Genomic DNA, 21,981 nt, shown 5'->3' on the forward strand with positions numbered 1-21,981 from the left:
CTCCCTTCGTCTCCTTGCACAATCTCTTTCCATTTATCCACTCTCTCTCTCTCCTTCTCTCCGCTCTGATCACTTTCCACTTTCTCTCTACCTTCCCCTCCCACCTTCTCTCTCTCCCGCCTTCCTGCGTCTGCTGTAATTAACATCCGGTCGAGCGGGGGGAAATAGCGCCTCTAGGCTTAATAAAAACCAGCCCCCAAGAGCTGCACCACACCGGGAACATTTGGAAGAAAAGCTCTGTCCGGCTCCGACTGTCATGCCATTTTTGAAGGTGCTCTGAGGGCATCGTTTCGACACAACAGTGAGGAGTGATGTTATTCAGACACTGATTTCCCTCTTTTGCTCGTACTAATATTAGAGCTATCACCATGGGGCTGCCGCGTTTCTACTACTCCCCTTCCGATAAAGAAGCCGTCTCTACAATAGTGAAAGATTATCCCCGATGTCATCTGCTATACCCTTGAGCTCTCTCATGTGCTGCCTAAAAGCCGTGCAGTGACTGAGATGTTGAATGCATCAACATTAGCAAACAAACTGATAAAATATGAATATGTAGAACCCACAGACCAAGCCTCCAAATGTGTGTGACTGGAAGAACACTCAGTTATATGTTGATTTAGCTACACGGTTTAGGCTGGCCTTTCCCAATGATCTATGGTGGTGTCCTCGCGGCTCCTTCGCTGCAAGACTTCTAGATCTGTTAAAATGGCTGCCAATAATTAGTGCAAGCATTGACATAGCCGATGCTTATTGCCTTTGGGACCTTAGAGGTGTTTAACAATGCAGCACATGGGCGCATGGTTAAACACTTGTAAGGTCCCAAAGGCAAGACTTACTTAGTGGCTATGCCAATGCTCGTTTTCCATGTTACATTTACAACATGTCACGTACAAACACTACGCGGGTGAAGGAGTACCCCCGTGTAGTAACGAGAAGAGGAAAATGTCCTCTCTCTCACGGTGTAATTTTTTCCGTTTGCTCCCAGAAGCCATTCATAATTCCCTATGTTTCTAAGGAGTGGATTGGAAGTTTGTGGGGGTAGTTTCTCCGGTGCAGTGTCAAAAGATCAAGGAAATCGCAAACACAGTGAACGAGCTAGGACATCGGTAGCAACGTAGGACACGGGAAATGCCCATGCTACAACTCTCTGAAAGAAAATGTATCCCTTGTACAGGTTTGTACATGTGTGAGTTTCTGATCTGCCCTAAATACACAACTCCCAACTACCGCGTACAAACGCACATCCCAACTCTGTAAGAAGAATGCGAACACAATTAAGCACATTTCCAGTTTTCACAATCGCTACTGCTGCATTCTCGGCATTTTGATAGAAGCCACAAGCTAAGCTATAGAAAATAAGCTGTATACATTAAACACGCCCAAATGAATTCTTATTTTCATATGATAGCATTTCATGAAGCATGGCGCCCAGCCGGGAGGAGAAAGGATCATGGCTGGGATGAAAGGCAAAACCGAAACCCAGACTGGAGGAGGGCCATCGGGAGGAGAAAGGAGGAGAAAGGATCATGGCTGGGATGAAAGGCAAAACCGAAACCCAGACTGGAGGAGGGCCATCACACACTGTGACAGGAGGACACTTGAGGTAGTGTGATGGTCAACAAAAATGTTCTCTTAGTGAAAGCTTCCTGGGTGGGAACTTGACACGCAAAGGAGGGGACATTTAGCACAATGCACCAATAAAAGTGAAGCATTTAAGACCAGCACAACAAAGAACGAATGGCAAGAGTGGGTATGATTAAAGCCCATATAATGAACACAGCATGACTCACAGAGACAGTGCTTGCGCTGCCTAGACTTGACCTAAAAAAGACAGAATTTAACTGCTTAACAAGAAGTGTTATTTAAAAAAAAGATAAAACAAAAAGCACTTGCAGGGGAACTTGGCCCCTGTGGCTCATATTCATTATAAGGCAACTTTATTTTTAGATCTAGTTAAATGTTGTCAATATTAGACCAACATCATAACTTCTGAAGTGTACTCTGTTGATACACACCAGCCTTAAATATGTGCTTCTTTGAACTAATTTACTTACCAACCCACAGCCCACTATGCCACGTTGACTCATGTCTTTGGTGCAATAACACCACTGCACCGGAACTACAACTAAACAGACCTATGGTCACATCTCGTCCACTTTTTGAATGAGTTTACAAGAACACCTCCTCAAATGCGAGTCCAATTATCACATTTAATGAGTCTGCTCTTGAAACACTCTACATATGATAAGTTCCTTGATGTAAATGTGTGTTGTACATATTATTTTTTTGTAAATCACATGCTACTGTTCTACCCCTTTAGGATTCCAATGCATGTTGCTTTGTGCATGTATGCATCTGTCATATCTATCTACATGTAAATATCTGGTTGCTTGCACTTGTAGTCAAGCTAATCATGGTGATTTTATACTCTGCATGTGAACCTTTGTGCAAAAGTTTCTAATGAAAAAATGATTTTATAGCAATCTTTTATCAAAAGCAAAACCCACACGCACATACACACAAACATGAATAAATGTATCCATAAGTGTCTAATACTAACTACTAATACACCACAAACTGTCTGATGGATTGTTATTCCAAATAAAAGAAATGGAGAAATACAGTCTTGAAAGACAGGCTTCCCAAGAAAATAAATGTGAGCTAGCTTGAGGAAATTATTCAAGATATTGCTGCCTTCAAGGAATGCCTTTAAAATAAAAAAAAAAGAGAAATTAAATAAAGACATGCTAACCTTGAGTCATGAGAGATCTTTTACTTATGTGAAGTATGAATTCTTTCACGGGCCAATATTACCCCTTAAAACATTTCTCAGCTTTTAAAAGCCATTAAATCAGTTCTATGGCAAAATCTGGTCTTTTGGAAATGTAATAGCAAGGATAGGAAGTAACTATGGACCTCAGGTCCCAAAGGGTAACCAAATAGTGAAAAAAGGAAAGGGTGCCACACAGAGTTTGTCATTCACTTGTACTTCCTCTTAAATATTGAGTTAAATGCTTGCTGCAAAACATTAAATTACATGTTCATATCCACTGGAAACAAGGAGTCACATATGAAACAGTGCCAGCCTCTTATTATTTTTTTTTTTTTAGATTGGGCCAAAAACCAGGATAGATATCAAAGAAATGTATTATAGGCTAACACCATCTACAGTTCAAATCCTGCAACTCTGAAAAACTATGCTGACCCAAAGGAATAGACAGAATTTTCTATAGTCATGTGCTGGGCAATCCTCCTTATGTTTAGAAAATTAAAAGTATCTAAGAAGATTGTAAACATCACAGCTGATGACAAAGAAGATAAACTCATAGAAAAAGAAGGGCAGAACAGACTAAAAACTAAGGCAACAAAAGATATCCACAAAACGTAGTCTAATGTAGCCTAAACTTTAGTGGTGACTCTCTTGTCACAAAAGTTATCATTACGTGGTATTTTATGTCTTATGTTAACCAAAGCACTAATGGTTTGCAATGTAGAAGCTGTACTTACACACAATTTAAATGTGCATTTGTTTACATTGCAGAGTTCGACTTAGGTGCTATTTGAATTAAATCACACTCTAGAAGGATTAAATCGATATTATATGATTTAAAATTCATACAAACATTTTTAAAATGTACTTCCTCATTGTACTTAATGGAATGCATTGACAAAGATTTCCTGTTTAAAATGAAATATATTACACATACTAATGAAGTATTGATAATACTGAATTCATTTTTTTGCATATTAAAGTGTGTTTATTAAAACATATTAATTTAATGTATTGCTGTAAATCTCTTGCGTTAGCTTTAGTGAGTCTCTTAGATTTGTATTTCGTAACTGTGCAGGAGATGCTGATTTATTCCTTAACGTGAGTTTTCTTTCAAACTTCGTTCCCATGAAAAGACTAGATTTGGCAATAGGCCCTGAAGAGAATGTATAAAGAGAATGTATCATATTGTCTTAGAGAACTGAAGATTGTGGAACATGGACTGCCATCGTATACAATTGTTTCAAACTTCTATGGAGTCACATAAATGGAAGATGTTGCCATGACAGACTTGGGCAAGAATATGGATGCTGCAGATTGGAGTTGTGTGATGGATTTCTATTGGATGATGCCCCTCCCACATAAATTGGACTGATACCTTTGGCAAATAAAAGTGCTTTATGATATGTCAATGCCCAGTGGGACTTTGGTCAGTCCAACAGAAGATGCTTTGCTGATGAAGAATCTATGAATGCTGTGTCCCTTTGAGAGTTTATCTTCCTCTCTGCCTTAGTCCCTTTGAGATGCCTCTTTCAGACGTTGAAATCTATCTTCTAATCCCTTTTAGAAGACTCTTGATTGAGGTTCTGACATGCTGACACTTTCCTTTTACCTATCTTTTGTCCACTTTAGCTAGCAACCTGCATTCCAAGAATATCTTTTTTTCAAAAATATTGTGCCCTTTTTGTGCTTTTTATCTTTTTCCCCACATGTTTCACCCCACTCATATATTACCCTGATTTGGTTAATTGAAGGGTTTCCCTTGAGTCCAACTAAAATCTATGGCTCTGCTAAATTAAATTTACTGATGATTGCTAATCAAAAGATATTTATCGTCCTTCTTGAATGGTTAATTTTGTTAATATTAGTCTGCTCGAATTTATTGTGTCGCCTTGGCCAACTCTTGGTGATTATGTATCTTTATAACTTGGTTTTGTGGACTGTCTACATGACTTTGAACTTGAGTTTGTAATAAATCCCTTAACTTTATTTTCCAACTGGAGTTTTCCTTCCGTAGCCACATTGGTCATGGTGTTTAAATTAATTGGGGTGGTATTGAAATTGTTTTAAGTGGTTATAGCACACCACTTACTTAGTCCAAAGAGTTATCAATCTCAAAGGACATTAGATTCCTGCAAAGGATGAAAATGCTCCAGCAATATTCAAGTAAGTGACTTTCAGCCACTGCTGAAGGAAGACCATAGTAAACCAACTTGATACCTCAAATATTAAGAAGGACCACTAACCCAACAAGGGAGACTTTGAACATTGTTTCTCGGTTCCTGGACTCCTAGATAGAGCCTAGCAGCTAGGGAAATATTATGTGAATAAACTGCTTCAACCCATTAATACCATTCTGTCCACTTCCAAGACCCCTTTCTCTAAACCTCCCATTGCGATACAGTGATGCAAAATCCCACCTAATTCTCTCCCCACTAACTGCAAAAAAACAAATCCACCAAGATAAGGAAAGTAAGCCCCAACACCACTACCCCAGTTGTTGAGGTCTCCAGCTCATTGATTCCACTGCCTTTGATACCATTCAGCTTTGAATTAGAAACTGAACACAATGGAAGTGGTAGAGGTACACCAAATGCAATCTGATGTGATCTAGAAGATAACCTTTAAATCTGAAATTAATTGTCAATTAGACTGACCGTCAATGTTTCTACACTAATAGAAATTAGCGACAACTTTTGAAAACCTGGTAAGTTATTGAACCTACTGCTCTCACTCTGTTGCCTTTTCTACTTCTTATGACACCTATCTACTGTTTACGTTTAACAAAGCTGCATATTTCTCGCGTAAAGTGTTGGGTCAGATCAATCAATCAATCAGTTTTTGTAAAGCGCAACTACTCACCCGTGAGGGTCTCAAGGCGCTGGGGGAGGGACTGAGCCTCATCTGAAGAACCAAGTCTTGAAGTTCTTCCTGAAGATGGTGAGTGATGGGATTTGTCTGAGGTGCATAGGCAGGTTGTTCCAGCTCTTACCTGCGGGGTAGGTGAAAGATCTCTGTATGCGTGGGATGGTGGCTATTGCCTACTCGACTGAGTGGAGTGGTCTGGCGGGATTATGGAAGGAGATGCGATGGTTCAGGTAGGCTGGTCTGATGTTGTGAATGGCCTTGTAGGTGTGGGTGAGTAGTTTGACGATGATTCACTTCCACACTGGGAGTCAATGGAGAGTCCTCAGGTTTTGGGAGATGTGTTCCTGGCCGGGGAGATTCGGGACGAGTCTGGCGGCGGCGTTTTGGATGTGTTGCAGTTTCTAGATGTTTTTTGTTGTGGTGCCAGCATAAAGTGCATTGCCATAGTCGAGCTTGCTAGTGACTAAGGCGTGGGTGACTGTCTTGAGGCTGTCAACAGGGATCCATTTGAAGATTTTGTGGAGTTGGTGAAGGTTGTGCCAGTAGGAAGAGGTGACTGTGTTAACCTGTCTGGTCTTTGATAGGGAAGAGTCAAGGATGACTCCTAGGTTGTGGGTGTGGTCACTCAGAGAAGGCAGGGCGCTGAGCAATGTGGGCCACAAGGAGTCGACCAGGTTGAAGTGGAGTTTCCGAAGATGATGAGCTTGGTCTTGTGTGAGTTGGGCTTGAGGCAGCTCTCTCTCATCCAGGTGGCAACTGCTTCCATTCCTGTGCGGAAGTTCCCCTTAGCTTTGTCCGGGTCATCAGTGAGGGATATGATGAGTTGTATGTCATTGGCAAAGGACACGATATTCATTCCATGGCCTCTGACGATGGCTGCAAGTGGGGCCATGTACATGTTGAAGAGTGTTGGGCTTAGAGAGGATCCCTGAGAGTCTCCGCAGCTGACTTCTGTTAGTTTGGATATGAAGGGTGGGATCCTGACTCTGTGTGTTCTTCCGGAGAGGAAGGAGTGAATCCATTGCAAGGCTTTTCTGCAGATTCCCGCGTCGGGGAGTCTGGTGCATAAGGTGCTGTGGGAGAGCGTGTCGAAGGCTGCTGAGAGGTCGAGGAGTATGAGTGCTGCAGTGTGGCCACGATCGAGGAGTGTGCAGATGTCATCTGTGGCTGCAAGAAGAGCGTTCTCTGTGCTGTGGTTGCTGCGGAAGCCAGACTGAGTGGTGTCCAGCGAGTTGTTGTCTTTGATGAATTGTCACAGCTGTAAGTTGATAGCTTTTTCCAGTACTTTGACTGGGAAGGGTAATAGCGAGATGGGCTGGAAATTCTTTAGCTCTGAAGAGTTGGCCGTGGGTTTCTTCAGGAGGGGTGGACTTCTGCGTGTTTCCAGTCTTCGGGGAAGGTGGCTGTGTTGATAGAGCAGTTCAGCGTCTTGCGGAGCTCGGGGGGATGGATGCGCTGGCTCTGTTGTAGATGTGGTGGATACAGGAGTCTGTGGGAGCTCCGGAGTGAGTGCTGTTTATAATACTCTCTTCAAACACCCGGCTGCTGCAATTAAATGTGCAAGCACGGAATACTGAGGCAGCGTTATTCTGAAGCCATCTCAGGCCTCTTTAATCCATTTACAGCCACTCCCTGTCCCTTCTGTTCATTCTTGCAGCTTTCAGCTTTCTCCTTTTGTTACGCTTTTTTGTTTTTCTCTTCCTGCCCCTTTCCCATATGTGTCCTTTGCTCGAGGTATATGCTTGGGGCAGAAAAGTGCCAGCCTTCAAAAATAAGTGCTGGTGCACCGCACTGGAAACCACCTTCTCAAATTATGCACTGAGTAAAAGGTATTTATTTCAGAAACTAACAACGTTCTCTGGTTACTGGTGGAGCAAAGATGTCTGAAGTGAGTAATGCAGTAGTACCACCATTGCGGATCCGCAGGTCACATATTAATTTGTAACCTTTCTCAGGGGAACCATTTTTAGATACCTAAGAAATGAAATCAGGGTATATGACATTTCAAAACAATCAAAGTGGAGGTATGCTTGAACCTACACTGGGACATCAATCCGAATTTAAAAACTTGCATGGTATGAACAGAAACCAGCGCAACCACAGAGCACATATTAAAGAATTACCTAAGCTGGCTGATTCATTTGTTTTATGCAGCTTGCTTTTGAACTGAGAAGAGGATCCACAGGTTACAACATACGAATCTTGAAGACCTAGTCAGGGCACAGAATTAAACAATGTGATTTGGGTACAGGCATATTATAATGACGTAAATAGAGCAAAGTAACTGCGGGCTTAAGACATTGATCGTTCTCAAAATGATTTGTTTTATTTCACAGGAGTATCAAGAACCACTGTTATGATAATTTAAGGCACATTACACTGTTGTACGTTTAATACTTTTGTATAAATTAAAAACATTTACAGAAATCTTTTTAGAGACAAGACTGAGCTCTCAAGTTTCTAAGGTAAAGACCTGAGTAGCTCATACAGTCCAGCATGCAACTAGAGGGATGACGGAGCACATATTGTGCATCTGCCAAAATCTTCAGATTTTTTAAGGTAACACCTACTGTAGCCTTTCAAATAGTTAAACCTACACATGATTAGGGAAGCAACAAAATATTACTTCACCCAACAAACTAACTCCTTTATTTTTAAATTAACTACCATTCTGGTCGTGCTTATGGAAGACTTAGGAAGCCTGCTTTATAACTTTGGGGCACACTTATACAAAACCCAAAGTCAGCTGTATCAATGACAAAAACCCTTTTGTAACACAAAGTGAAATATTATGAAAGACTTATTGAAGTAGTTTCAGAAATGTTTTTCTTTTAAACATAGAGCATGCCGAAAAGACAGGAGATACTAATCTTTTCTATCCTCATGTAGGCACTGTTGTCCTATGCCTGTTTTTTTTCTTCTTTTTTTTCACTAAATTGTTCATCTACCATACAGGCCAGGTTTATTTATTGCATTTGGGAGTTGTGCAGGGGTGTAGCTATCAATAGTGCAGTAGGTGTAGTAGCACTGGGGCCCTAAGATGTAAGGGTCCCACTGCATCCCAAATCACTGCATCCCAAATCACTTTGAAACCAGGTGAAAGAGACACTTTTCCTGCTTGTATCAGAGCCAGCTGCACCTTTGTTACACCACTGACTTAGTAGCCCAGATTTTTAACATCAGCAAGACTACAAATCCCAAAATGCAAAGAGAATGCCTGGACCTGATGAGCTACTCGCGCATGGAAATAAGAAAACTGAGAGCTCTAAGCAAAGTGGCCTCCCCACTGTAACAAAAAGCCCAGCACGAGACAAGGCCCCAATGATGGCTTTCTCGGCAGGTTTCTTTATTGCATGTCAAGAGGTAGCATAGTTAAAGATATGAAACACATATGTTGGGCTTTGTCGTACTTACCCGGAACAAAATGGACATCGGATGGGCAGTTTAAGATGCACCTATCACTTCCACCATTCTTAGCACAGCGCAGTAACACTTTGGGCGATACATAATCTGTCAGGAGCCTCTCTACTTCTAAATGAGATGAAACATAAATATTCATGGAGACAGTAGAAACTCTGCATGTGTCATATATACGAGGCGCGCAGGTACACACACAGCTGGGGGCAGCATCCATCTTGCAGCTTTCGGACTCTCAGGGCGTGAAGACCCTTAATTAATGCGAGCTCTGCTGTCAACAGTGTCCATGGGGTTTACACACATACTTTCATGCTGCGACCAGAGAACTGTAATTGTGTTTTAAAGTAACAGAAACAAAAAAGAAACTTAGATTCATGCAGAAGAATCCTATTTATTTTTTATTTAACACGTTTGTCTAGCGTGCACGAAGGGGTCAGCCGAGTGCTTTACAAGGTCATGATCGCTGGCCATTTGCACATCGGCACTGGCACGCCATGGGCACCGCAAACAAGAAGAGGATGCTTATTACAGCTCTCTGACGATTAAAGGGTTGGAACGCACTTTTAAGGAAAGGAAAAATCCTCTTTAATTACACAGTGTGACATTTGTTTTGCTGGAATACACAGTAAAAACAAGATTGAAATCACCATGGATCACACACCCGTATATAATTAGCCATTGCACAAAAACACCAGCAGCTTAATATATGAAGAAAAGCATGAAAGAAAACAGGGCGAGCCTAGATAAAAAGCACAGGAAAGGAAGCACCAAAAGGCCCACAAAGTATCTCCTGTTTTTCACCTGTTTCAACAACGTGGCTGCGAAAGCCCATGAGTCAGCAAAGCAGTGGGGGTCACAAGACACGGCTCCATGCTTGCGTGCTGGTTAGAGACTACGCACACGAAAACAACACAGGCCTCCTAACTAATCGAGCACCGAATGAAAGAGGCCTCGTCCGCGCACCGCCACCTTACCGACGCAGTCTCTCCTGTTCCAGTGCAGTTTGCGGCCTGAATGGCACTGACATTCGTAGTCTCCCAGCGTGTTTACACAGGTCTCATGGCATCCTCCGTTGTTCATGCTGCATTCATCGATATCTGTGGAATACACATGGAAACGGCTAAAGTGAGGATAGAACGACAACTTTATTGCTTCACTGTAAAATAAATGCAAATTTGCAGGTCGGAAAGGTGATGAAATTCTAGAGCAGGCGTCTCCAATGAGTAGCTCATGAGCCACCAGTAGCTCTCCAGTGCCCTGTGAGTAGCTCTCCTGTGTGCGGCCCAGGCTACTACTATAGAAGCTTTTGCTTGGCTGAAGTATTATATGTATCAAAAAATTGAAAAGCATAAATTCGAATTGTAAATGTGCGTATTTTCAGTACTCAAGTGTTTGTAGAAAAATGTTTGAATACTCAAAATGTATTTAAAACTATTATTTGAGTTGAAGAGATGTATTACTCACATTATTGCCTTGGTGCCAAGAGAATTGCAACTATGTCAGTTATGTACTACCCCTTTAGAAACATTCAAAATTGATGATATATTTTTATTTTATTGCTGGCAAACCCACCTAATGCACTGATGTGATCATTGCTGACAAGCTTAGATGGTGTGGTCACTACTACGTCACTAACATTAGTAGCTCAGGATGATTTTCATTGAACATAAGCAGCTCTTGTTACAAAAAAGGTTGGATACCCCTATTTTAGAGTTTACAGCTGTAAGAAAGGGCTGCGGCTCTACGTTTTTGATGTCGCTTCTATCGGTAGGATATTTACTTGATTAAAAGGAGCAACGATTAGAAATTAGCAAGGCTTTGATCATGAACGTCAATTCACAAAAAGGCCAGGGGTATCGGGAGTGACATCACACGCCACTTGTCCTTTACAATTGTGAAAGCTAAATTCTTTACTAATAAATTTGCATTGATTAATTACATTACATAGTGAAAATTGTATGTCTTGGAAAATGTACCCCCTTGAGTGGCCACCATCACGTGTACAACATTAATAAAGAATTTACATTTATGGTTTAATAATGTGCACATGTAGAATAACATGTATTAGTGGATCATACAAAATTATTAATGCTATGTATTTGCCTAAAAGTATTAGGCATTTATTAATTATGAGATTTTGGGCCTAGTTCACAGAGCCTAATGTTAAGTTTCAGGGCATAAAATAAATGTTAGCAAGTGTTTTTTGTGAAAGACAGAGAATTAACACTTGTTCATTGTTCACGCAGAGCTGACCACATAGATTTGTAACCTTGAAATGTTGAACAAGCTGATGTCTTAAACCTTCTTGTGAGAACTGTCTGCAGAGTTGTAGAACACTACATACAGATACAAAAGTTATCTTGATGCGTGAGAAGCAAAGGTTCTCAGGCTTTAACAAAGACTTCACTGACTGGAGTTATGACTTCAACTAAAAAGTTACTTGACGAAACTGGTGATGGGAACGGGAGAAGGGGAGCCAATCATTGACATGTGAAAGACTGTCTAACGATATCACAGACTTGGAAATTAATGTTTATTGGTTCTACTGTGAACACACGATGTTATGACCAATGGCAAAAGTACTTTATGGATTTTAGTTTAACCCTGACTACAGGGAGAGGAGAGGGCAGTTCTGTTAGATAGTCTTGTTCCAGTCTTGTGCAAGGAGCACAGCAGTTCCTGATGTCCCTTTTTCCTTGCTTTAGCCTAACAGTTTAATTGTAAGTGTTGTTGATGCAGTTTCTTAGCTCAACACCCTTTCTACGTTGGTTCAGTTAACGTAGAACCCAACTGTGGCTGAGCAACTCCCATCCACTGTTCTTTGCTGAAGCTGGCCAGACAGATGTCCAACTGACGAAGAAATCACAGCTTGCTGATCCATTCAGGAGAGGTATAACAACATGATATTGTGTGTGTTATAGCGTTTTGGTTTTTTTCTTTTAGGTACCAACTGCTACTTTGGTAGAGCCCTAGTTAGATGGTTTCCAATTTAACTTTTGACTAAAATTACTTTTGCTTGAAGCCCAAACATGCCATTCAAACTGGAGGGTAAGTTAGAGTGCCATGTCTTAAACAATGTTATTAACAAGGAATTGATTTTGTTTACCTGTTGATTCTAGATGTATGCCATCTCTATAGTTCAGTTATTGTTGCTACTAATTTGTACGGTAACCCTTGAATGTTTAATGATAAATGCTTTGGTTAGATTGAGATTTTTCCACTGTCTTGGTCAGTCTGTGTTGTTTGTATATGTTTATCATTTGGTATTGAGATTAATTTATGTGATATTAGCAGTGTTAATCTAGGGAAATAAGCTTTCTAACTTTACTAAAAGGTGTGGTTATTCATGACCACATGGGTCATGGTGTGTGTAGATTCCTGACTCAAAGATATACGATCATAAATTGTTGACTAAAATAGATATACGATCATAAATTGTTGACTAAAATATGTTGCTGTTGGTTAGGTTGTGAGAAAAATTTCTGACCATAGTGGAATCACTCTCAGCGTAATCAAAAGGTCCATCGACCCTCTAACGCGTCCCCTTATAAATAAATTACCAGAGACCAGATAAGGCCAGACGCACTCACACATTTATTCATACACACGTTTACACATACATACATGACCGCACATACGCTCTCTCTCACATAAATGCACTCTCACCTGCACACAACATATATTTAAAAGCAATTGCTACTTACCTTAACTGTCAGGGAGGGTCACATCCCAGCTAATTGGACTCCATCTTTTATTATAACAATAGTGAATATTATTATTCACTATTAGTGCACTGAAAACATTGGGGAAAAAACAAGGAAATTGGAGCCCCAACCGACTGCCATAAGGACGAACTGCCTTGTGTTCCTGCCAATGATTTTGCCACCTCTGAGGCCAGGGGTTGCAAATGCAGTGACAGGGGTCACAAGGGGCAAGCCAGGGGTCGCAGCAGTGACCCCTGGCGACCTCTAAATGATGTCCATGGCTTTCATGGCATTGGGCTCTGAAACCAATGTGTGGTATTGTGTGCCTCAGATTTTCCCATAGCTCACACAATGTAAAGGGCGCATATTAATATGATGCTTCTCCCATTTCCTCGTATAAGACACACAGCATTTTTCAAACTGTAGACTGTCATTATATTAATAACCTGCTACGTATGTATCAGATGGTTACCAAGAAATGGCACCAGATTTGAACTGCAATGCATATGCCAACAGGCTTGGGCTAACCTCAGTATGGTTTCCCTTTTAACATGTGCTGCTAAACAATCAACTGCAAGATAGTGGACAGATGCTGCATATGGCTGGGTCCAAACTGGAATGGCATGGGCAGCAAAAAAACGATGGATTAAACCCAGATCTGTGACTGGGGGTGAATGTTTGACAATGTTCAGCATTCCGTCCATCACTTGTTGTTTTTGCATTTGTCGCCCTAAGTGGGAAGGGTATGCCCAGACGTGGGTCCTGTGCTTCCCATGCCACTGGATTCAAGCTAGCCTGGCTGATGAGGGGTGATACCCCGAAACCGGTCCCAGGATGCTTGTTTCCAGTCCAGGGAAGACCTGGCCTAGCAGTTCGGGCTGGACTGTTCCCATTGGGAACAGGGTCAAGACTGATTTGCATATGGCTGGGTCCAAACTGGAATGGCATGGGCAGCAAAAAAACGATGGATTAAACCCAGATCTGTGACTGGGGGTGAATGTTTGACAATGTTCAGCATTCCGTCCATCACTTGTTGTTTTTGCATTTGTCGCCCTAAGTGGGAAGGGTATGCCCAGACGTGGGTCCCATGCTTCCCATGCCACTGGATTCAAGCTAGCCTGGCTGATGAGGGGTGATACCCCGAAACCGGTCCCAGGATGCTTGTTTCCAGTCCAGGGAAGACCTGGCCTAGCAGTTCGGGCTGGACTGTTCCCAATGGGAACAGGGTCAAGACTGATTTGCATATGGCTGAGTCCAAACTGGAATGGCATGGGCAGCAAAAAAACGATGGATTAAACCCAGATCTGTGACTGGGGGTGAATGTTTGACAATGTTCAGCATTCCGTCCATCACTTGTTGTTTTTGCATTTGTCGCCCTAAGTGGGAAGGGTATGCCCAGACGTGGGTCCCGTGCTTCCCATGCCACTGGATTCAAGCTAGCCTGGCTGATGAGGGGTGATACCCCGAAACCGGTCCCAGGATGCTTGTTTCCAGTCCAGGGAAGACCTGGCCTAGCAGTTCGGGCTGGACTGTTCCCATTGGGAACAGGGTCAAGACTGATTTGCATATGGCTGGGTCCAAACTGGAATGGCATGGGCAGCAAAAAAACGATGGATTAAACCCAGATCTGTGACTGGGGGTGAATGTTTGACAATGTTCAGCATTCCGTCCATCACTTGTTGTTTTTGCATTTGTCGCCCTAAGTGGGAAGGGTATGCCCAGACGTGGGTCCCGTGCTTCCCATGCCACTGGATTCAAGCTAGCCTGGCTGATGAGGGGTGATACCCCGAAACCGGTCCCAGGATGCTTGTTTCCAGTCCAGGGAAGACCTGGCCTAGCAGTTCGGGCTGGACTGTTCCCATTGGGAACAGGGTCAAGACTGATTTGCATATGGCTGGGTCCAAACTGGAATGGCATGGGCAGCAAAAAAACGATGGATTAAACCCAGATCTGTGACTGGGGGTGAATGTTTGACAATGTTCAGCATTCCGTCCATCACTTGTTGTTTTTGCATTTGTCGACCTCTAAATGATGTCCATGGCTTTCATGGCATTGGGCTCTGAAACCAATGTGTGGTATTGTGTTCCTCAGATTTTCCCATAGCTCACACAATGTAAAGGGCGCATATTAATATGATGGTTCTCCCATTTCCTCGTATAAGACACACAGCATTTTTCAAACTGTAGACTGTCATTATATTAATAACCTGCTACGTATGTATCAGCTGGTTACCAAGAAATGGCACCAGATTTGAACTGCAATGCATATGCCAACAGGCTTGGGCTAACCTCAGTATGGTTTCCCTTTTAACATGTGCTGCTAAACAATCAACTGCAAGATGGTGGACAGATGCTGCCGCAGTCACACGATTCCGGCAATAATGCAGTACCAGTTACCTTACATATTTTGTATTGTGGGAGAGGGTGGCTTGTGCATTCACCTATTTTTGTAGGTTGGGGTAAAGCTTCCATTTTAGTGACTATCAAGGTGAATTTTGACAAGCAGTAAAGGCCTAGAGCAAGGAAGGTGCGGTACAGTTCCAATATAAATTTAACAATTACAGTAAGGATGTCCAGCTAGGGTTGCGCTGAAATAAATATGTTCATTGTATTAATGGTAAGTCAACTCCTAGAAATCAAAACACAGAACTGCATTTATTATTCACAATGAAGCACTTGTAAAACAACATTTGAGTAACATCAGGGTCTCTTGCTTATTATAAAATATTACGTTTGCAAACTTGAGATGACCGCAAACCTCAGCACAACCCTGCAGCCAATCTCGTAGCAATGCAGTTAATGAGCAGATAAGATATTCAATTGTGTTTGCAAACAGTACATCACAATCAACAGTTTACCCCTCTCCAAAACGGACACTTTAGTGAAGTTTACTGTTCGATACCCTTTGTCACCATTAAACAGCAAAGGACAGCAGAACAAATGGAAAATTATAAAAAATGTAACTGTTCAGTTAGTGAATTTACTGAGGTTTAAGAGATGGTCATGATGGTCGCTAAATAATGTGGAGATCCACGGCTCTCGAGGCTCAGTCAGCAGCCCCCGTTTTGAGGGAGAGGGCTTCTCGGAATACTGTTTGGCCCACTGAAGTGGTAGAGAGGTCCACAAGTGCAAAGGGCTTCACTGAGGTCACAAAACCACTCAATGTAGCTAGTTGAAAACCAACCTGGTTCTGGACCCCCTCAACAGTATACTCAAAATCAAGAAAGGAGGAAATAATAACAATTGATTACAGTGACAGCAGTGTGCACACCAGGCACATTCAGCACCGGGCTCACTGACACTTTGTAGCTATGCATTGCTTGGCCAGCGAGAACCGGAAATGCACTGTTCCACCTGTGCTGCTGATACAGAAATTCATACAGAAGCTACCACACTTTTAGTGCGCTAGAACACTGACTCCTTCCCAGCACAGCATGCATTGCTTCCTTTTGCATAAGTTGTGTCCTGTCTACAACACCTGAAGGCCAAACACAGCATAGCTGGAACATCAGACCTGGTCACCACACTCAGTGGCCTATCAAGGGGAATAAATAAATCCTCCTCAGTGTAACCTCACAAGTTGCTAAAAAATAAACATGGATTCTAACAAGTTTTTGACTTTCTTAAGATCTGGTTTTTTGTAAGATACATAGATTATGCAACTTCTACTGACATTCTAGAGATGTCTTCTTGTGTGTTTAACTACACAAATCCTAATCATTTATCTAGCACAGAATAGAAACTGAAATATTCAGCTCTTAGTAGTAAGCATGTATGCTGCTATTGGAATCCGTTTTATCAACCTTAAAACAATGAAGAATTAAAGTTTCAAACTTGCAGGTTATATGGAGCATCTTGAAGCTGCTGCATAACTAAATTAACTATGTTACCTCGATTGTAACTTGAGACCTGAAGGAGCCGGATAATCTCTGCAGCAAAGGTATTAATCCACTAAAATGTCATATATGAAATACACATCTGTGGCATAAACTTGGGTACTACAATATGCAGCGTGCACCTTACCCCTCTTAGCTATTTTATGACTGCTTAAAACTGTTATTTACCACTATTAAGCCAGAAGAGATTCAAGATCCTGTCTTTCTTGCTGCACATTTCTTTGGCTGGGGAGTTTAAAAAAATAACGCCTAGACTGACTGTCATTCACTCCGATCCTCATGGCACTCCCTCATGACTCAACTCTTTATTTATAGGTTCCTGTAGCAAATTACTTCCGTTTTCATCACCGATGGATCATCGCACAATGTACTATATTGATCACTGCAGATACCTTGGTACACCGTGTCATGGCTGTTGTGATGGAAATCCTTTTCTATTCCATCCAGACCCACTCTGTAACAAAGACTTAGTTTACATACAGGCCTGCAGCTTACATGTGGAGGCAGGTAGGCAGTTCCCATGTGTGCAATCACGCACCCCCAAAAACAAGAATAAGATGCAACTAGTCAGGGCTTAAGCCGAGGAGGGTGAGTGAGGTTCCCCCCTTGAGATTTCAGACCTATTTAAGGCTTCCCAACTGTATGTTCCAGCCAAACTGCAGAAGTGCTGGCAAGGCCTCAATTGCTGCACTAGCCTCTCCTTGAAAACCTTAGTCTTCGGAGACTCAACCTTTTGGCCTAGCTGTGACTCATCTACTTGAACCTTCATTTCCTCCTGCGAATCCTTCATTGTACCCAACTTCCTCTCAATGGCCCTCGTTGTGGACCGCATGTCCTGAGGCAAGCTTTAAGTGAATCAACCATGGATAGCAAGGACAAATGGAAATGTACCTCACCCTCCACATTCAGGTAGGGTTGATTTGCTTGGGTAGAATGTGGAACACAAAAAGGCCTTTCTCTTATGCCTTCTTTGATTGTTCTCCTTAATGGGCACTAGGCACTTAAGACATTAGGACTAAGAGCACTAGGACTAAGAGCACAATAAACAAATGAGCACAATGAACAAAAATAGGGAGGGTACGTATAAGGAATGTACCCCACGTAAACAGCACTCCCTCAGAAATGCAGTGTTGCAGTGATGCAGCAGGCTACCATGCCATGTCCTCTGATCTGGCCACCTCTCCTGCCTCCACTTACAGCTGATGCTTGGCTGCTAGCTCTCTCTGGTACCACCATGGTGGAGTCTGACAGGAAAACGTCCCACAGGTGCTGACCCAGTTTCAGCAAAGAGTGCTCAGGCAGAGCCGAGAAGCTCCACAACACAGCATCAGCCCATCAGAAGAACTCCTCACCCACCTTTGGCATGGTTACCAAGAAACTGAGCAGCGATGCAGTGACGCCAGCTTGCCTAAAACAAATATTGAAATGGGGAGGAAGTCTACACCACGCTTTCAGATGTATGGGTTGTTTTTCGACCTGGTGAAGTTCCACTTTTATTCCGCATCTCAAGGGCATGAAGCAAACACTCCTTAGTCTCCAGAAACCTCATATTTTAGCCCACCAACAGAATCCACTGTTCAGCCCGCTGTTGCCATCACCATGAACAGAAGAGGGAAGATGCCCGAACTCCATATGGAGTTCTAGCCAGATCCACCACACTAATTTCCCTTTTTTAATAGTTACAGCCTTGTTGAAAGTGGTGGTTCATAGTTGAATACGAATGACTGATTTGCAGTGGCACTGTCACAAAAGCTACTCTTCTGGGTTGGCTGCAGGAGCGTACTGTACTTTAGAACGGCTTCTGTCAGTATAACAAACAAACTGAATCTCTCATCCACAAAGTTAAAAGCAGTGACTGTGTTATAAAGTGACTGTGTTATAATGTGGCTGTGAAAATGAGACCAAGGCTCCTGCTATAATACTTGAGCTTCAGCGGGTGTAAGATGCAGTCTGTGCAGATTCAAAAAGATCTAGTGCATGGAGTCCAATAAATAATTTCAACTGAAGCACAATGTAATTTGGACACACAGAAACAATGATCAGTGATTTGTCTAATGCTTTATTATTATTTGCACATTCTCCAGGCACTCTGCTGCAAAAGCTGCTACTTTCATCGTGCACGTAAGTTGCGGAGCAGTCAGAAAATGTCAACCATTTACTCTGCTTACCTCCACAGTGCGTTAATCCATATAGGATGTAGCCTTTCTTACAGGTGCACTCAAACGTTCCTGGATGATTGATGCAAGTGTGGTCACACGTTCTTTCGAAGGAACACTCATCAATGTCTGCAAATTAGAAAGAATTAGATTGTTACCCCTTCGAGGTGCTGGAAAGCTACACACATTGCATCACTACACACAGCTTGAGCAACATTTGAAATAAATGCACAGTAACGACAAAGCTTCATAGTAGGACAATATGATGTACCCTCTGAAGAGTCCCTCTTCACACACTCATATTTTCTAAATGTGATCAGGAAGAGTGATTGCCTCCTAGGTTCTCTTATCACTGAGGGTGACAAGGTTGAGTGCTCATGCACTGGGGGCTCAGGCCAACCACGTACATGGACACTCTGGTTCACTGCAAACGCTCCTCACATCAGGATACTCAGGATGTGACCACTGAGGCTGCTTTCACTAACCTGTGATCCCATTAGAGCTCGAAGTCATTGGATCAACAAAATAGTTCTGATGTAATTAGTGTGACACAAGAGGGTCATGAGGTGATCCCCTACATTATCAGGGTAACTGGGCTAAGCTCATATTAGACTAAATATTAGACTTAAAGTCTTTAAGTGCCATTGCTTATAGTTCCTTGCGAACCTTCTGGCATAGTTTCAAATGGATCTGAGGATGTGGCATGGGCCAATTTTACACGACCATGCGAGTGACACCTTCTGTACACCGAAGTGATATAAGATAGTTTCTGAACCATCAGCACCCTGAGACGTGCTATGTATTGTGTGCTATGTACATGCCTTCAACACATTATATTTTCATTTTCCAAGTGAACCAGATTGAGTAGCAACAAAGATTTTGTTATCTCATTGGTCACAATATTTTCAGTTTTTATAATCGTTTAATTTCTTTGCATAGTGAACAATCGATATATAATAGGATACAGTTATTTGCAAAATCACTTCCATGAGTTAAATCCTTTGAAGTATAATCCGCTTTACCAAGTCTAATATTCTATAAAATGTAAACAAAGCAAATCTGTATGCCCGAGGCATTAAAAGTACATGTAGAGAAATGTAAATATTTAATTTTACAAAACATTTTAGCTTACTGTATTCCCCTGCTTTAAAAGAATATTAGCTATGTTGTGCAAGTTATTTTGTAGCACTTTTCATTTACAAGCCATATAAATTAAAATATCCTTGTTTATTATATTTAGCAAAACTATCTCATTAGGAGGAAAAAACGTTTATTCACCATAAAATGTTTTAAATCGAACATTGAAACGTTTAGCTGTTTTCTCAATTAATAGCAGTGTATGTTTAAGCAAAGATCTACAATTTTTGTAATCCATCTTATATTTATGAAAAAATATGCATATGCTTATGATACACCACGACAGTCTTGGGAAAATACTTTCATAAATTGCAGTAAATCTATAATTTCAAATGAGAATTCCTTGCACAGAAAGATTGCATTTAAGTGAGCCCAGTGTAAATATTTAAAGTTGAGGTTTTGATTTAAAGCAATGGGAAAAGCAACAGAGCGGTGAAAGTTCCTGTGGTTACTTAATGCCACTTTCAGAATTCATCATTGACTTCAGCGGGTTGTCTCGGAAATGAAGGCATAACATTGGCAAGCCTATGCCTGCCTTTAAATTGGCAACTCCACACTTTCTGCAATTTTTCCAAAATCAATAACAGATTTTTAACGTCTTTGTAATATATTTATGCATTTTGAACAGCATGTCTACAGTCTCACTTTTCGTTTAGCAATATAGGCTAGCAAAGTGTACAGTTCAGCCGAATGAATGGCTAGAAGAGGGCACAATCCAACATTCATGAGATATTGATTTAGTCAGCTCTAGAAATAAAAGCATGTTGCTTGTTTTCTCACTATAAGAAGCACACTGAAACATTTAGCTATATCACTGGCACAGGATTACATGAAAATATAAAAGAGCATAGTCCTTTTCCGGGTTTTTTATGGTCGAGCTCTGACCCCTGTTGTAATCTCTCTGTGGGCTTTTAACCACACCCATGTCACGCCCATCACTTTCGTTGGTTCGTGGGCTTGCCTTTTAAAATTCTCTTGATTTTATTAGTGAAAAGCATGCATACGTGATGCCTTTTCTGTTGTTTAGCTCTCCTCTACAGCACTGGTAAACTACCGAAAACATAAGAAGCTCAGTGTTTTCCGAATGGCTTCTGCACTACCTTTTCTTTTTATTTCCTATGCAGCACGATCTCGCTGGTCAGTAGTTGAGCTCTTTGCCTGACATTGACCCTGTTACACGGATAATTCTACTTTTGCTATTTACATGGATAATTCTACTTTTGCCAGTTAGATGGATAATTGCACTTTTGCCAATACATTTCACTGCGAACGAACTTCTGTTTCCTTTTCTGTGTATCCTTCACGCTCATGGCGATCGTCGGCTCGCATATGTGAAACTGTTTTACTTTTCATTCTCAGTTTATGTGGCAAGAAAAGTCCGATTAGGAATTTATAATGCTAATAGCTCTAACTCAAGCAAATGTGAGACCCATTGCATTGTAAATGCTTATTTAAACATCTAAGTAGAAAGCGTGCCCATGCCATGGATGGCAAGAGCATTTGATTGCCAACAAGGATCTCAGAGCAGGGTCCGGGCTGGCCAGAGTTCCACCAGAGTCAACACCACCATAGGGAGGCGTTCAATCAAATGGGTCTCCAGCTTCTTTGCAAAATAGTCCCCTGCTGACATCTTTGCAAAAGACAATAGTGGAAGTTTTTTTTTTGGGGGGGGGGGGGCGTTTCAGCCCCAAGAGTGCAAAGTCTTTGGTTAACATAAACTCATTGGTTGGTTCTATTACAGCTATTTCAGCAGGGGCTTGGGACCCAACCCAAACACAAATATTAGGGGGGGAACACACTGATGCCTACTTCTGCACTCGACAACAAGGAGAAGCAGTTCTACAATGAGTGAAAACTGCACGACTGAAACTCAGACTGAGGCTTCACCCATACAATTATGCCCAGTGACTTATCAGAAACAATGAGGCTCATGAGACTCAGGAAGCTGAGGAGGCTTTTTTCTCCTTATCCAATTTCTCTGAGTTTGGTAACATGGTCACTTATGGTTCAGACTGCAAGCATGATGTAGGGCTT

The 21,981-nt window shown here is 41.8% G+C and overlaps 1 protein-coding gene across 7 annotated transcripts in view; it reads right to left on the minus strand.

Annotated features, from left to right (window-relative positions):
• The window catches only part of SCUBE2 (signal peptide, CUB domain and EGF like domain containing 2), a 369,914-nt gene that overhangs the window by 107,352 nt on the left and 240,581 nt on the right, over positions 1-21,981 (minus strand). For 6 of the 7 annotated variants that reach the window (XM_069223648.1, XM_069223647.1, XM_069223646.1 and 3 more), the window contains 4 exons: positions 18,823-18,939; positions 10,030-10,152; positions 9,053-9,169; positions 7,762-7,848 (listed from right to left, as the gene is read on the minus strand). In XM_069223648.1, the coding sequence (XP_069079749.1) occupies positions 7,762-7,848; positions 9,053-9,169; positions 10,030-10,152; positions 18,823-18,939 (444 nt within the window). The remainder of the gene's footprint in view (positions 1-7,761; positions 7,849-9,052; positions 9,170-10,029; positions 10,153-18,822; positions 18,940-21,981) is intronic. The other variant, XM_069223650.1, reaches the window with a different exon arrangement.

This window comes from Pleurodeles waltl, chromosome 3_1 (assembly GCF_031143425.1).
Source record: "Pleurodeles waltl isolate 20211129_DDA chromosome 3_1, aPleWal1.hap1.20221129, whole genome shotgun sequence".
Taxonomy (NCBI): Eukaryota; Metazoa; Chordata; class Amphibia; order Caudata; family Salamandridae; genus Pleurodeles; species Pleurodeles waltl.